This window comes from Pteronotus mesoamericanus, unplaced genomic scaffold, assembly GCF_021234165.1.
Source record: "Pteronotus mesoamericanus isolate MK-2021 breed Mesoamerican mustached bat unplaced genomic scaffold, CSHL_Meso_final contig_20, whole genome shotgun sequence".
NCBI lineage: Eukaryota > Metazoa > Chordata > Mammalia > Chiroptera > Mormoopidae > Pteronotus > Pteronotus mesoamericanus.
In genome coordinates, this window is record NW_026555085.1 from 92,223,919 (window position 1) to 92,242,340 (window position 18,422).

Sequence of the window (18,422 nt, forward strand, 5' to 3'; positions counted from 1 at the left end):
TTACATACAATTTGGTTTTGGTTGGAATCTTTCAGTGTTTTTTTAATCCCAAGATGTGTCCAAAGGTACACAGAAGGAAAGCTGACTTCCAAACTTGTTCTTCATTCAAACAGAGACTGCCCCATTTTAGACTGTAAAGTTTCTACAGCTTAAAAAAGGCACTTTATCTCCCTACATTAATGTCTAGTTTTGTAATAAGACTTACCACAAAGTATGCTATTGAGAAACAAAAGGAACATAAAATGTCATGGAAGCACTGGGAAAAAATTCTTCGGATCTCCTGATCCATTTTCTGCCAAGATGTGTTTTCCATGTGAAGCCTGTGGTGTCCAAAGTACTAAGACTCCTTGGGCACGCTGAACTCACTTTTTCCTATCATCTAGTTTCCTACCTGCTCTGAAGTATCCTGGACCTCATAAAGTTATCATCTCTCTCTTCCTCAACCTGCAAACACTTACAGCTTCAGCTTTCGGCAGTTATGCAGTGGCCTAATAAGGTATAAGAAGTAAGCCTAGAAAGTCCAAGGTTGGCACTGGTAAAAGAACCACCTTGTCTTAAAGGCTGACAGAATGCCTTGGGTCTTATACTTTGTCCAGTAGTTTCACCTACTCAGGTTTGATCTGATTCCAAATTCGGTCCTAATCACTATACTATCCACTTCCACGTTTTATAAATTAGTTGTTGAAGTTTCTAAATGTCCGTTATGGACTCAATGTATATACATACTGGACTGATGAATTAGTCTTGGTTTCTATCTAAAGGTGCTTTTTGTTTAAGGAGCTTGTTGCTCTACGTGTGGGCCACAGACCAGCATCAGCATCCTCTGGGAGTTTGCTGGAAGTGCAGAATCTCAGGCCCTAGCCCTGGAGTACAGAATCAGAATCTGACTTAACAGGATCCCCAGGTGGTTGGTGCACACATTCAAGTTTGATAAACACTGGTCCCAAAGACCTGGAATAACTGGATCATATCAGCATGATGGGTGGAGAGAGGCATCCTCAGCATCGGGTTCTAAAAAGAGTATCTTTAGATTGTACCAGACTGATTTTTCCATGTCACATAACATGTACATTGTATAGCTATTATCAGACTGTGTCCATTGTACCTATTATATTTGGTGAAAATCTCTGAATTCTTTAAAAAATGTTTAATGTACTTTAAAATATGGTTTGGGTATATAATGTCTTCTACTTTTAATGGAATTGAATATTCAATACAATAACAACCATCTATATGAGATCAAGTAACTATAGATTTCATTTGGCTATTTTAGTTTTATATTACATTTTATTTTTTAAATGAAATCGATTAAGTCAGGGTGAAAATGGGAAAAAACTGATTCATATATTTGGCCCATTGTTTTTTTTTATAGTGAAGCTTAGAAGTCAAAACCTGATTTCCCTCCATCTCTTCCTAGTTTGCCTAATGCCTCTTTCCTAACACTGGATTTGTCATTTTTTTAGATTGAAGTTATGTGCTATGACTGGATTTCTCTTTGTTTACATGGCGCCCTTATGGACTAGCAGGGTCTGTGCTTTAAGTATCTCCTCACAGTCCAAAATTTAACCTGATATACGCATTCATGTATTAACAAATGCTTTTTCAAAATCTCACATGGGAAACACTGTTCTATTTTGCACGCACTGGCACTAACCTAATCGATATAGTTAAACAACTCCTAACCAAATCACTTCCTAGATGAAGGCAATAACTGATTTTGAGGATGGAAAGTGAAGTCCAATGAATTTATACGCATTTTTTTATTATTCTAATACTAAATAAAAAAATCAAAATATCTGTAGTTTACATTTTTGTAAATATTGTAATCTTAAATTGAGCATGGCTTTGTTTTGGGGTTTTCACTGAAATGTAAATACAGGTGTTATGTCAAGAAATGGTTGAGCTATAATGTAATCAAATATCTTAATTTGATTGTAGATACAGATTTGTCCTACATTCTAGAGATTAACTTAAAAAATAATGAATTCACTAGCTATGAAGATGAGGAGATGGAAAGATTTTATTATATTACTTACCCAAACTCAGTCTTATGCCCCGTTGTTATCTGCTACACCTTCCTGCTGAGCAATGACCTTGCTTCTCTCAGGAAAGCCTAATCCTTTCCTTTGAGCCCAAGAAATAGTTAACAGAATACAAAAGGCTTCCTTGTTGAAGTAAGAGCTTCAATCACAAAAAGATATGACAGCAAGTAAGTACACACTTACTAAAAAGTTGAAAAAAGGATTTATTTTCCACCCATAATATCATTATTCATTTTAATTATCTTAGCATCTAGATTTAGTGATAAACATTCACCTCTATCTTCAAGAGCAGTTGGTATTAATAAGTATGAATCAAAGATTGTTCAGAAGTTTAAAAATGCATTTTATTTTTCAGCAAAGATGTCAAGGAAGTTAAGCTTGCCTACTGACCTAAAGCCTGACTTAGGTAAGTAAAGTAAATAAAAATCCATAGTAGTTAAATTCCCTTTAATGGGAAGATAAGGAGATCAGAACACTTAAAATTAGCATAGACTAGATTTTCATCAGAAATCAAGTTTAAAATGACTAAGATATTTAAGGATTAATAGCCTTTAGAATGCCATCTGTAAATTATGAAAGATTTATGAAATCAAGCAAATCAAAATAATACATTTTCTCACCCTCTCAAACATATATCTGAGCAAAATTTAGTATTAAGATTAAGATTTGTGCCATTTCAGATGAATTGCTATCAAAAGTTGTTATTTCACAGTTATCCATCTGAAAACTTTTGAACTCTATAACTTATAAATTTACTTTATAAGAACTTAATATTTTGAAAATAAATACTAGTGTTTTGTATTACAATAACTCATATAAAAGAATCATTACTTTTTGTTGATGATAAGTTGAGAAATATTTCTCTTTATATAGCACTTTCTGTGCAGCTAGTCCATTATTAGGAAAACAGAGTGAACGCATTCACACATTCCTTTTGCTTTATATGCAGCTTAAAAACAGCTTCCTGATATCCCAGGATAGGGACAAAGGAGATTTCAATAAAGATAAAAAGATTTTATGTAATAAGTATTTAAAGCATAGCTTCTTTTAAAACACATTTTTATTTCAGAAATGTATATTGCCCTTAATTAAGAAGTATGACTGTAAGAATGATTTTACCTATTTTTTTCTTAGAAATAGCTAGATTTTTCTCCCTAGCATTTATTTGCCCAACTCATCTTCCCACTATTCTCTAGATTCCTTGATTATCTTTTTATGCATAATACCAAGTTAGGTATTGGTCAATTTTAACATACTAATTTTAGCATTTCTAAATCATGGTCGTACATCAGCTATAGTGATAGAAAGCATGAGATTATGAGGGAGTAGGCATACTGTCTTCTGTTGTCATTAGTAAAGGGTTCCATTCCTGAACATAGGAAAAACAATTTAGTAGAAACCTGTCGTATCACTGGTGTTGAGGAAACATGAATTAATCCTAGAATGTATGAAAGCATATGTTTTGAGAAGGGTATAGTTCCCTTCACTGTAAATATGAAAGATGTATTTTGAACCCATTTGTACCTGAAGCTTACAATATATATTTTTTTCCAACAACAGGATCCAGAGTTTTCATCAGACTCTCAAAGAGGCCTAAAATTTCAATAACATGAAATACTACTAGTTAAAATGTATCTTAAAAATTGAGAAAACATGTACAAATACTTCTAAAATTAATTAAAAATGTAATCATTTTTTAGAAGAACACTCAGTTATAAATTATGTAAATAATTTAATCAAAGTGTATACTCCATGCTTTTATAGGTCATCTTTAGATTATGTGTTAGGTCGTGTGCCTGTGGAAATCCCTAAGCCAATTACTAATTTTGATTGATATGTGCCTTGAAACAGTCTCCATGTTGTCTAAGTGATTTCCCTTCAAGTCATTGTGCTGCAGAACTATTTTTTGATAAAGATTCTTAGCTGCTAATTGTTTCCATTGCCTGGGGAGTAAATGGGGAAAGACAACTATACTGATAGGCTCAAACTGCTAGATGTTGCTGAAGCAGGTGAGGCGAGCGGACTGTCCTGCAGCTCTGAAAGCTCTTGTGAATAGGAACCACTTTTGCTTATGGGGAAATTGTGCAACAATATACTTCCACTCTAGCCTCGCCATTCCAGGTTCCATGGTCCAAAACGCAGGAGCCAACGGGGACATTGTTAGACTTCTGATGTCACTCTTCAAGTGTCAGCCACAGGAGGCAAGACATCAAATTAGGTTTTTTTCGTAGTTTTTTACTCTGACCAAATTCACCTCTTGTCATTATGTCTTGATTTGGGGATATAAAATTTTTTTTGTATTAGGCTTTTTGTGGGGAGGACAGGAGGCTGTGTGTAAGTAGAATATTCTGAGTGTCCAGAGAGTAACATGAGAGCATTGATTTTATGACACCATTGTATCAGCTAACAGTGGGGTTGTGACATTAGTGACAAATTTAAGCTGAGGGTAGATCTGCCGGAAAGACCACTCATCAGCGTGTTTTTGTGTGTATGTGCGTGCGTGTGTGTGTCTAAAGACTGAACTTTAATACTCAGTAACAACCAAAACCCTCCACTCACATGCTGTTGGTGATAGGAGTAACTCCTTGTTTGTCGCATAGAAAGCTTTAGATTTGGACATGGGCACAAATCCTACCTGTCCCATTATACTAGCTTTGTCACCCTGGGCAAGTCATCTAACCAGTCCGAGCTTCTGTTTTATTATTTATTAAATTATGGTGATAATACTTTTCAGGGTTGTTTTGTGGAGTCAATAAATGATCGGTGTTAAATGTTACGTGGATTCAATAGAATGATAAATGTTATGTTGATTCAATAAAATGGTAACTGTTGTTATAGTGTATAATGCATGGTAGGCCTTGCTATTTTCATTTCTACTATTGTTACTAAAATTAAAGTTTCTATTCCTTGTGTTTATCTTGCCCAATTTGTAAAATTCAAGCTGTAGCAGATAACTTAATGGCAGTCAGGGGAAGTTGTAAGTCATGAACTGTTAGAAATTCTAACTTGTTTTAAAACAGTTCTAGGCAGATAAAATACGCAGTCTATAAGTTCAAAGTAGATCCTAATTCACTTCATATTTCCATTTGATCTAGCTTTAGGAATTTCTTTGGTAATCTGATTTTTAAAGGGAAGCCATATAATAAGCATGCATTTGTAGTTTATGAATTTTATATGATTAAATTAGCTAATTAAAACATTATTTGGCCTGTGAATTAACATCTGAAGTAAAGATTGTTGTGATCATCTATTGTAATTTTAATATTAGCGTGTTCACATGTTAATTTACATTGCAATTTATATTACCAAATTTTCTTGTATCATTGATTTCCATTTTTTTCACTAGATAACAACTGAAAATATATGAGCATTCATTTCGTATGTGTATGTTTTATTAAAACAAGTATTTTTATTATTGCAAAATAAATTTAAAAGTTCTGTTATTAAAATAACTTTGGAACTATAAAGAGTTAATATTTAAATCAGTATCATATCACAAGCTGAGTAATAAGCTATTGCTTATGGAAAGTTGTTTAATTTACAGTAAATAGTTCTTTACCACTGTTTCATAATCTGTAACAGGAAGTGCAATCTCAGGCAAAAAAAAGACATTTTTAGAAACTATATTTAGAAATGTCCCATGCTATTGCCGTACCTAGTAACTATTGTTTTCAGAGGCTAGCTATGATCAAAATTGTATATAATTATTACTTGGGGATATATTTTTCAATCTGTGCATCTAAATTTGATTATATAAAAGCTCTCGGGGACATAAGCAGGATTCAACTATATCTTTTTTATTTAATAAAATACTTAGAATTTTAGCATGTTTTTTTTTCCATGACATTATGAAGTTATTTATTTTATAAAAGCAGTGGAAGCATGTGATTTGAGGAATGGTTTATTATATGTGAACAATGGAAGCTACTGAAAATTTTAATATATCCCAGTGGTGCAGCAGAAATGCATTGGTTTAAATACTTTGAACTTTAGATCTGTGTTCAGCAAGTATTTATTTAATATTTTCATATGCAAGGCATCAAAATGTTACAGCTCTTATATCAGGAAACAGAGTCACTTTAGAGTAAGGCCTAAGACAAGTTAGAAGTATCTAAAGAACAAATGCACTATTAATGCCATGGAAGACAGAAAAAAAGTTATTGAGATTCAGAAGAAAAACTCTGTGGTTTTAAGAATCAGGATAAACTTCATAAACGTGACATTACTTGAGATGGATAATAAGCACGGTCTTGATAGGTAGGAAAAACAATGAGGCAAGGGGGCCATCACAGGCAAATGTCTAAAATGTAAGTGCAGCGTGTTCGGAGAACACTGAATGGCTCGGTTTGTTTCCCACAATGAACTGAAGCAGGGCAGCATTGGAAGATAGATACTTTGTGGAGAACCTTAAAAACAAGTAAGATTACAGGCATGATCAGTAAAGAGGAACCACTGAGGATTTTTAAAATAGAAGTGACAGAATTGTAACTGTACATTGTATCGTTGAACTGAGTTGTGCTGTCATGGTGACAGTGGAGGTGGGGAGATCTCATGGGAGCTGTGCAGTAGTCTGTATGATCGGTAATGAAGGCCTGAATTTAGGGTCACGGGACTTGACTGCTTATGGAAAGAAAGAGAACACGGGAATAAAACAACTGAGGACTTGGCATCCATCCCATCAGGTGTATGTGTAAAGCGAAAGGGAACAACCTAAACTGCAACCCGTTCAGTGTTCTTCCCTAGGAGGACTGGTGTGTCATTGATATAAAAAGCACTGTTAGAAGACTTTAGAACCTTGGGGAAATGATGTGCTTTGATTTTGCATAGTGAGACGTAACAGAAAAATTTCCCATAAGCATTTTGAAATGCAGTTCCAAGAGGTAAGAGGCCAGGGCTTGAGGCAGACTTAAAATTGGCACAAAGACGGTAGCTGAAGACTAGAGAAGGTTTACTAGTATAATTTACAAATACCCCTGTCATTGCAGACAGCCAGGAACAGGGAATATACCTGATATGAGTTACACATTTTGATGAGAAATACCTTAGATGAATGGGGAGTACAGTTAAAATGGCATTCAAGAAAAATGAAAGCAAAATTTTTATGGATTAAAGGCTTCATATGGACAGATTTGGGGGAAAAGGTGCATCATACAATAAATTTGAAGGTAGAATCAGAGTACTTCTAAATGCATTTTTAAATATAGAAAACTGAAAATAACCATACTTTTTAGTTCTACCTCATTATGAAATTGTGTTACCAAAGGAAGAAAGAACAACGTAAGAAAAGGTGTACGAGCTCAGATTAGAAAAGCAGCCAGTATGCCAACACAGAGCTGCACTAAAAACCTAAAGATCACACATCCAAAAATCCACTGGGATGCACCCAGTTCAGTTCTAAGAAGTGTGGGTTTGTCCATTTTCATTTTCTAATTAAGCAAAGGCGAAAGTATTAACATAAAAGTAAATTGCTTTTCTTTCCACTTAAAAGATTAAAATGAAATATGTTATAGATACTGTCTTTTTGCAGGTTAACTGTTTAGCCAAATTTATACCAAACAAAAAAAAGTGATATAACGAGCAATCTCACATTTCAAATCATTTTAGATGTAAAAGATAATTCCTTCAGCCGATCCCGGAGTTCAAGTGTAACCAGCATTGATAAAGAAACTCGAGAAGCAATTTCTGCTCTTCATTTTTGTGAAACCTTTACGCGAAAGGCAGATTCATCTCCTTCCCCGTGTTTGTGGGTTGGCACCACGTTAGGAACAGTGCTTGTCATTGCATTGAACCTTCCCCCAGGAGGAGAGCAAAGACTTCTACAGCCAGTAATCGTGTCTCCAAGTGGTACGTATGCTCTGGTGCAGCACTGATACTGAAGGCTGATTTACTCTAATAAAGTAGAAGTCTTGGCTTTCATTTTTTAATGAACCCAAGAATTCTAAAATGTAAGCTACATCGGGATCGTTACAGTCTTATGTTTTTCAGTTAAGGAATACCTGGAATAGATTGAAGAACATCATTTATCTCTACAGCCATTTGGGTTTTGCATTTTTTTAAACTGTAGGATCATGTCTAACATGACTGTGTAAGAAAAGGAACACCCTGCTATTCTGATGCGTTCCAAGATACCTTAAAATACTATGTTCTATAAACAAAAGGTTGATACATGTATAGGAGAAAACAAAAGTATATTTTTAAACGTAATATACTTGACAAATAAAACTTGACTGTTTTTAATCTCTAAGCATGAAGTCTTAAAATAGATTGTTTTTCTTATTTGAAGTATTAGGGAAAGGTGACTTAATAGCAACTTTTAAGAAGAAAAAATATACAGTGTTTATATATTGAAAATGAAATGAAATTTTATCAAATGTATGTAGAGTTCGATAGGCCTGGAAATAACTGAGAATTCAGTTTCCATTACTAGCTTGTGCTGATCTAGAGAGAAAAAAATGTGATTTTGCTCATATTTCTTGTTTTTAGAGTAGACTTTAATAATACTTGAAATTTAGAATTAAAATGGAATTATGTATTATGCTCCTTTTTTAACTAACTTTACATTAAAGGAAGTTTGATTTATTCATTCAGCTCAATAAGTACTCAGTATGTACTACTGCATGCCTAGTTAGAAAATACATAATGATGATATTCTTACTAATCTCATTTTTACCAATAAACAACAATTAAGTGTATAGGGAAAAAACTAGAAAGATGAAAATTAAAATGCAAATAGTTATCACTGAATAGTAGGATTGCGAGTCATTTTTATTTTCTTTTTTACTGATTTGTAGTTTTTAAATTTTCTCCAATGTATTAGTTTATAATAAATATTTCCAATAAATAAAAATGAGAGGGGTTAAATGTAATTTATTATTAATACATAAAAATATTTAAGATTTTTAACTTGCAATAAAATCAAGTTAGCTGTAAACCTTTGATATAAAATAATTATCATATGTAAGAGGCAATCTTTGAGTTCATTCTCAACCTGTTTTAAAATATAACAGTGACATTCATGCCATGTTATCTGTATTATAACTGTGAGAAGAGAGCAGTTTTTTAAGAAGATAGGCTTCTGTACCTAAATACTTGAACTAGTCTACTTTGTTCCCAATTTTTTTTTTTTCCTTTCAAGAGCAGAACATAACAGTTATACTTCTCTGCTGGAAAACATACAAAATCATGCTAACCATAGGACATGCATATATTTAAATATTATCTTGGTCTATTTTTAGAAAATTTGCATACTGGGATTACTATATCCCATATGTGTTTATATGTACTATAAACAGTTCCCAAATTAGCAAACTGTTTAAAATAGTTTAATTGTCTACCTGACAAACCTGAATTATAGACTAAGGTTTCCAGATTTAGCAAATAAAATACAAGATGACATTTAAATTTGAATTTCAGTTAAATATTTTTTAATATAAATACAATATATCCTATACGGAATTAGGAACTATAATGCAGTATTTGGGACATACTCATACTAAAATATACTCATTATGTATCTGAAATTCACATTTAACTGGGTATTATTCACTTTATCTGGCAACCCTGCCATTGATAAAATATATAAATGCAAAGAATAAAGGAAATGATATTTTGTCTTCTAAGAATTTTGAGAGAACATTGGGAACTCTTCCTCTTAAAAGTAAAAACAAATGATGTATGGAAAAAATTTTGCAAACTATAAAATACTATAAAAGTATAAAGTAATATAAAATAAAATATCTTTTAAAATAAGAACTGTTGCAGAATGCTAAATCAGTTCTATACCCTCCCTTCCATTTGTTTCCAAATCCTTAATATCCATGCTATCTTTCAGCTTACTTAGAAATGAGTGTAAAGCATATTTACATATTCAAGGATATCAGGGTAAAAAGGGAGTCCCATTAATTAAAACAAGTAAAGAAATATCACACCTAAATTAAGACCAAAATTATTTGACCAAAATAATACCTTGAATGTATTTGATGTTTACTGGTTAATAGTTTAAAAGGAAATGATTTTTGAAGTAATGTTCAGAAATACGTGGAAATTGTTTTCTCATTGGTCCTGTAGATTGCTGCTGTCCATTCAAAATGCAATGTGAGCCACACAGAGAATTTTCAGTTTTCTAGTAGCCATATTAAAAAAGCAAAAAACAGGAAAAGGTAATTTAAGTAACATTTTATTTAGTCTAATATATTCAAAATACTTTCATTTGAGCATGTAATCCGTGTTTTTAAATTCTTGAGATACTTTTAATTTTGTTCGTACTAAGTCTTCCAATCGGCATGCATTTTACTCTCATAGCATGCCACAACTTGCACAAGGCCCATTTCAAATGCTCTACAGCCACACGTGGCTGCTGGCTGCGGTTTTGGGCAGTACAGCTCCCCAAAGACGCCAAATACTTGCTCTCATACTCGTTGGCAGTGCATTTGCCAGGTATGAGAGAAGACGTGGTTCCCAACATTCCACATTTATCCGTTTGGTGGCACTTGCCTGTTTGGGACATGCAATACCAATACCTTTTTCCAGATTCAAATATCTGAAGTTAGGATCCTGTCAGTAAGCCAGTATACAATTGCAGCTTAGTATATACATTCTGCATATTTTGAGTATCTGTTTCGTGTCAGAGTTGGAATAAACATATTTGCTGTGTGGATTAACATACTTGTTATCTATTAAATGTGCATATTTTAGGTACTATATTGAGGTTAAAAGGGGCAATCCTGAGAATGGCATTCCTGGACACCACAGGCTGCTTATTGCCACCTGCCTATGAATCCTGGAGAGAACACAATGTTCCTGAAGAAAAAGATGAAAAGGAGAAATTGAAGAAAAGACGGCCGGTCTCTGTATCTCCTTCCTCTTCTCAGGAAATTAGTGAAAACCAGTATGCAGTGATATGTTCTGAAAAGCAAGCAAAAGTAATCTCACTGCCAACTCAGAACTGCGCTTATAAGCAAAACATTACGGAGACCTCATTTGTTCTTCGTGGAGATATCGTAGCGTTGAATAACAGTATCTGCCTTGCTTGTTTCTGTGCCAACGGTCACATTATGACTTTTAGGTAAGAGATTTTTTTTTTAAGACACAGCGTTTCCTCCCTCAAAATACATTAAAGAATTATATTCATTTTGAAATAATTATTTGTATACAGTTTTATAAACTTGAGAATTCAGTTCTATTCAGTGAATAGTGAGCAGTTTATGAGGAATACAAATCAGTTTTCTCTCCCACTCAAGTGCACTAAATCATAAAGTTCATAGGTCCCTACCATTTTTTTTCTTTTATAACACTTTGTTGAAGATGAAAACCTAACCTTGTTTATTATTAACAAGTTTTTTATTTTTTTCTCAAGTTTGCCAAGTTTAAGACCTCTATTGGATGTGTATTACTTGCCCCTCACAAACATGCGGATAGCGAGAACGTTCTGCTTCACCAACAATGGGCAGGCACTGTATCTTGTTTCACCTACTGAAATCCAGAGACTCACTTACAGCCAAGAGACCTGTGAAAATCTTCAGGTAAATAACAAAAATATTACTATAGTTTCTTCATGGTTGAAATATTCTCTATAGTTCCTTATAAAGTCCATCCAAAACCAAGTAAGCCAGAGGTCAGAGTTCTTAGAACAGAGTAACGGAGAACTCCGGAGATTGCAGAGGCTCCCCCCGAGAGTATTCAGCAAAGCACCATTTGGCACCTGAATCTAGATGAGCTCTCTGGCCAGGGAAGGAAACACCTGAAAGGGTTACAGGGAAGCGTGCCCTGGTGCCAGGGCCAGGAACAGGGCCTATTCCCAACAGCCAGGCTGAAAAATACCAATCATTCATAAGTGATTAGTTTCCTGAGACTGATGTAACCGATCATCATAAACTTGGTGGCCAAAAACAATATAAATTAGTTCTTTCAAATAAGTTTATTCTTTCAAACTTCTGGAACCCGGGAGTGTAAAATAATTTTCACGGAACCAAAATCAAGGTCATGGCAGGGCTGTGCTCCCTCCAGAGAATCTAGAGGAGGATGTGGTCCTTGTTTCCTCCATCTTCTCGCAGCTGCTGGTGTTCCTTGACTAGTGGTTGCATTGCTCCAGCCTCTGCCTCCTGGGCCACATTGCCGCCTCCTCTTCCACATGTGTCAGGTCTCATTCTGCCTGTCTCTCTTACGAGGACACTTGCAGCGGGATTTAGGACTCATCCATTCAGAATAAGCCAGGGTAATTTCTCCACGGTAAAATACTTAATCAAATCTATATCAAATTAAATATTACAACGTAATATTTATAGGTTCCAGGGATTAGAACCCGAATGCCTTTCGATGGCCATTATTCAGCCTGCTTCAAAGGGGAATTGGGTAAACTACTCACATTCTTGGCTCTCTAGATAGCTGGTAGTCCAAGTGCCCCACCGAGTGGAACCCAGGACAGAGAATCTTGCCTGTGATAGACTGCCGAAGGGCGGGCCGATAAAGCCGGGGTAGTGTTAGCGACATAATGGGGGTAGGATCTTGGCTTTGAGGACGGAGATTCATTCTTCCCTTCCATTTAATAACTTCTTATAATGTTACGGATTTTATCTTGTATACATAGATGGGACCAGGAATGGAAATTTATTTCCAAAATATCTACTTTTTAAAAACCTCAAAAATAGGAATATTTGTATACTTCTTACAAATTTTTGTTCAGTTACTTAGGTTAGCTTTATAGCTCAAGGCTGTTTATGCGAAGTTCTTTTAAAAAAGTTTTGTATGGTTATATGATTGCTTTTACCTTTCCTCTGATTTTCTTGGTTTTACAATTGTGAGTTTCCCAGGAGTAATTTAAATCTTAATATGTTTGCCTTTCCTACAACCTTATTTGTGTGTTGCAAGCACAGAAGTTATTTCCGCAGGGTAAGGGAGAGCGTTACTCCCATGCAGTTTATGACAGCAGTACTCAACAACATAAAAGTGTTCATTCTTCACATTTTCTACAGAGTAAGTGGGGGGGAAAAGTTTTGGGCTCTCTAGTGAGGAATAATTAACCTTAAACTGAAAAGTGCTCCAGACCTACCTAACAAATCACAAAGCAAGGCCCAAAAGGATTGAATTGTTTTCTAGTATCCTAGAATAAAGCTCAAGGTAAATCAGAGGAATTAAAAAAATATCCAGCACCCAGCAAGGTAAACATCACAATGTCTGGCATCCAGTCAGGTTACCAGGCATTTGGTAAAGAGACAGGAAAACATGACAGTTAATTAGAAGAATAATCAATCAATAGAAACCAAACCAAAACTGACAAAGATGTTAGCATTAGCACAGAAGAACAGTAAAACAGTTATAATTGTATTTTGTATGTTCAAAAAGTGAATAGATATAAAAGACCAAAATTGAATACCTAGAGATTAAAGACAGTGTTTGAAATGATGTTGGATGGAATTATAACAAATTATACAGTATACAAGAAAAGATTAGGTAACTTGAGAGTATAGCAATAGAAAGAAATTAAACTTGCCAAATTCATAACACTAAAACATATTAGAAAAGAAATTTTCATCAAATACATTACCTCAGATTCCACCTTAAGAAACTGAAAACGAAAAACAAGTTAAACCCAAAGCTAGCAGAAGAAAGAAAAATAATATTTAAGTGGAATCAGTGAAATTGAAAACAGTAGAAAAACATCAATGAAACCAAAAGCTTAATCTCTAAAACCAGTAAAGTTGATCTCAAGTCAGACTGATTATGAAGAGAAGTTACAAATCAACATCAGTGAGAATGACTGAAGTTACATTACTATAGAGTCTACAAATATTAAAATGGAAAAAGGAAATATTACCACCAACTTTCTACCAGTAAATTAAAAAATGAAATAGTAAATGCAAATGGACAAATTTCTTCTAAGACCCAAGTTACCAAAGCTCACTAAGAAAAAAAATAGAGAACCTGAAGAGTACTATATCTACTGGAGTACTCTATCAATTGAAATTAAGGTTAGAAACCTTGGGCAAAGAGTATTTCAGGCCCAGATGACTTCACTAGTGAATTCTATAAACATTTTAGGAAGAAGCAATTCCAGTTCTTTCTGAACTTTTCTGTCCAGCCCTCAGGAAGAAACTAAAAAAATACTTCAGCTCCCGTTTAATAACGTAGTACCAGAGTACAGCAGAACTGGGACCAGGAACCAGTACTGTGTGTGTTCTGTATAATAGTAACTTCTCTTCATTGGGCAGAAATGCAGTCCCACCACCTTGCTATACTTTGATTTTGCTTCTAAAGCTTTTCAAAGCATCCTTGTAAATAATGTTGCTACTGTCCTCTTTCCTCTCTATGAGTTATCTACAAAGTCAGTAACCTGTTAGTAACCTTTCTAGTCTCCAACTGTTACCATTTCTGTGCTTGGAAGAACACTGACAGGAATTCAAAAAACTGACAATATAGAAAGAAGCCTTCCCATCTCTCAGCCATATTTCTGAAATTCCATGTCTGTGTTGGCATAATTCTCTTCCTAGTATATGTTTATGAAAAAGTAAGTTGGTGTGTCTTTCTAAATTACTAATTTTTTGACTCAATTGAAGGTGGTAATTTCAAGACTGCATTTTATCATTGCACTAGGTTTTTATCTTGTTAGTAACTTTTCTTCTTTCTAATGTAGGAAAAGCTAATTATCAATCAAGTTACCAATAGTAATAAAAGTTATGTGGAAATTTTGTGAAAAGATTGGAATCTTCTTCCAGTTTAAGCATGAATATCATCTTTGCTTGAAATGTAAGGAAAATAATCTAGCCAAAGTAGCAAGCAGCAAGTCAGTCTTGGTCAAATTAATTTTAATAACTTACTGTTTGATGAAGTCAGTATGTATTGGATCTGATCATTTGAAATATGCTCTTAATTATTTGTGAATCTCAACAGGTTATGTTGCAAAATTAAGTTAAGGAGTTTACAGTGATGGTTTTGTGAGTCACAGTTTAGTTTCCCAGAAACTTTAACAATGACAATGTGTTTTGATTTTAAAGGAAATGTTGGGTGAACTCTTCACTCCTGTAGAAACACCTGAAGCACCAAACCGGGGATTCTTTAAAGGCTTATTCGGAGGTGGTGCACAATCTCTTGATAGAGAAGAACTGTGTAAGTTGATTCATTTAATTTGAGTAATAAATCTTAAACATTCAAGCCACATAATTTTTTTACATGTATATATTATTTCACCATTTTTGTCTTTGTCACAATTAACATATCCATGAAATTATTTTCCTTTGCTCTAACCCAGTTCAGGGAATTATTTTACTTAGGGATCCAAAACCAGAATAGCTTCAGGTAGCTAAATTGAGTAGTCACAGCTTGATATAAATACTTTAGAAAATATTTTTATCAAATGTGGTCATTATTATTTTAATTGATGACCTCTAGTTAATGACCTTAATTTTGAAAAAGTTTTTATTTAAGCATTTATTGTATCTTACAAAATCTCCAAAGCTATTCTCATTGCACTAGAAGCTTATTTAAAATAGCAGAATCTGCCTCATTTACTATTTCCACATAGTGGGAACAAATTAGAAATTGCTCCCTGAGTGAACTAAGGAATCAAGGAATGTTTGACTTGTCTTTCAAGTAGTAGGAGCTGTTATCTATACTTGAATTTCTTTCTTTTTATTCTCATTTTCCTAAAATATTTTAGAATTTTGCTTTGTGTTTAATTAGAAAAGCCTACAAGATTAAATACCAGTAATAAGCAGTGCAGTGCAATTTTATTTTTAAAAACTTATGTAGATGAATGAGGATTAGTCAGTTTTAATTCATTTTAAAAAATGAAGACTGTTCTTTAATCATGGAGGACTGATAATTTGGAATAACCATCTTACCAAGGATAATTATGCAAATTTTAAAAACAGCATTTTTAAACTTTTAGAAACACCAAAGAGCTAACAGTATAGTAAGGACAGTATCCACGGGGAAGGGTGGGAACCCAGAGTGGTGAGTGTGGCAACCTGAGGCCACTTTTACCCTGAAATATTTTGGAATCTGAAGCTGGAGACTGAGATACTAAACTGTGTTAGGACTAGCAAAATGGGGTCCCAGAACTGACAAGGGTGGGGACACTGATAAACAAATCACATTCTTTTCAAGGATGACAAAGGGCTGCACCTGAAGAGTAAGAAGAACTGGAGGTAAATCAGCCTCCCCCTGCCCCCCACACACAGACTTTCAGCTCAGTTTTAGATTATTTGAATGGCCAAAAAACTTTCAACCTCAGTTAAAATTTTTGCAGACTGCTAAAGTCCCCAGCACATGGCAGAAGCAAATGATAATATTTGCAAAGGAAGATGACATATCCAAGTACTCAAGTGATTTCTAGAAATAATTTTTTAAATATGTAGTCTTAAATAACCAAGAGCCCTAGAAATAAACACCTTAATCAATAAAACAATAAAACAATGAGAATAACAGATACTTCAAATATTGTAATTACCAGATATAGACTATAAAATAAGTATGCATATTATCTTTAAGAGGATAAGCACCATGCCTTAACAATTTATTAAGTAACTAAAAACTTTAAAAATCAATACAACAAATGTGTAAAAGACTAAAATGAAATTGGAAAACAAATAAAAAACCAAAATTAAAAACTTAGTGGATGAATTTGTCCACAAATTAGACAAAACTGATGGAGAATTATATAAAGATTGATCAAAATAGCACAGAGAAACAAAAAGATATAAAAAGCAGAGAAGATTAAAGAAATAGAAGTTGCAGGGAGAAGATCTAATAATACATATTTAGACCTTCTCAAGAAGGAAATAGGAAAGAATGTGAAGAAGAATTATATGTAAAGAAATATGGCTAGAAATTTTTCAGAATTGATAGGAGATACCAGTTCACAAGTTCAAGAAACCTGTTGAATTCCAAAAAGGTTATTTTGTTATAAGTTCACAGCTAGATACATCATATGAAAATACAGTGTATCAGAGACAAAGAGAACATCTGTGAGGTGGCTAACAAAAATTAATAGCTACTTTTTAACAAGCAGGAGGCTGGCTTCTCAACAGCCAGTATTAGCATATACATAGACAGAAGATAATACTTAATCTAGAATTCTGTACTCAAAATATCCTTCAAGAATGAGACATTTTTAGACAAATGGGCAAATAAAATAAGCCTTGCCACTGCTGTCAGAGGTTCTCCAAAGGATGCACTGTAGAGAGAAATCAGTCCTCAGCAGAGGGTTACAAATACAGGGGACAGTGCTTTGGAAAGACAGTAATACGTATATAAATATAATTATATAACCTTTATAAACTATAAAGGAAAGTCTCATGGTATGTGTATATATACATACACATATAAATAAACAATATTGACCCCCCCAAATTGCATAAAATCAAGAGAGTTGGAAAGGGTAAGTAAAAGGGTAAATAGATTTGAGATGATCTGAGATCCCTAATTTGTTTGAGAGGATTGTAAAAGTATCCATTAACATTAATAAGAATGCATCTTATAATTTCCAAGAATGAGAGTGGTCATCTTTAGGTGAGTTGGGTGGGGACCATTATTCTGCCAACCACAGTAGTATTAAAAGATACCTTGAAATAACTCAACAGAATATGTGCAGGACCTCCATAGAGAAAATAGAGAATTATAAAACTGTCAGAAAGTGAAAGACCAAAATAAATGGAGAGGTATATCATATTCATGCAGTAGAAGTTTCAGTGGAGGACATTACTTCTCCCAAAACCGATGTATGCATATACACACATATATGCACACTGTCCTGCCGCCGAAAATTCTGTAAATGATTCTAAATTTTACATGGAAATTCAAAGGGTCTCACCACTTCTCTTTAACATTGTACTAGAGGTTTTAATGCAGGCAGTTAGGCAGGAAAAGGAAATAAAAGGTATGCAGATTTGAATGCAAGAAGTAGAACTATCTCTATTGGCAAGTTACATATTCTTGCATGTAGAAAATCTTCAGGAGTACACACCAAAAAATGTAGCTAACAAACACGTTTAGTAATATTGCAGGTCAAAGTAAATAATAAACTATTTATATACACTGGCAATGAACAAAATGAAAAATTAAGAAAAAAACCATTTTTAATAGCATCAAAAGATAAAATATGTAGGAATAATTTAACAAAAAAGTGTAAAACATACACTAAAAACTTTAAAACACCATTTAAAGAAATTAAGACATAAAAGGATTGACGTCTTGTGTTCATGGATTAAAAGATTTAATGTTGCTAAGATGCCAATATTCCCCAGATTAATCTGTACATTCAACATAATCCCTGTCAAAATCCCAGCTGCTTTTTTGAACAAAGAAACAAGATGTTTCCAAGATTCATATGGAAATGAAAAGGATCCATAATAGACACACACACACACACACACACACACACACCAC

The 18,422-nt window shown here is 33.9% G+C and overlaps 1 protein-coding gene across 3 annotated transcripts in view; it reads left to right on the forward strand.

The window, feature by feature from the left end:
• The window catches only part of STXBP5 (syntaxin binding protein 5), a 147,813-nt gene that overhangs the window by 119,798 nt on the left and 9,593 nt on the right, over positions 1 to 18,422 (forward strand). For 2 of the 3 annotated variants that reach the window (XM_054570082.1, XM_054570083.1), the window contains 5 exons: positions 2,398 to 2,448; positions 7,647 to 7,886; positions 10,737 to 11,106; positions 11,398 to 11,563; positions 15,032 to 15,143. In XM_054570082.1, coding sequence (XP_054426057.1) covers positions 2,398 to 2,448; positions 7,647 to 7,886; positions 10,737 to 11,106; positions 11,398 to 11,563; positions 15,032 to 15,143 — 939 coding nt within the window. The remainder of the gene's footprint in view (positions 1 to 2,397; positions 2,449 to 7,646; positions 7,887 to 10,736; positions 11,107 to 11,397; positions 11,564 to 15,031; positions 15,144 to 18,422) is intronic. The other variant, XM_054570084.1, reaches the window with a different exon arrangement.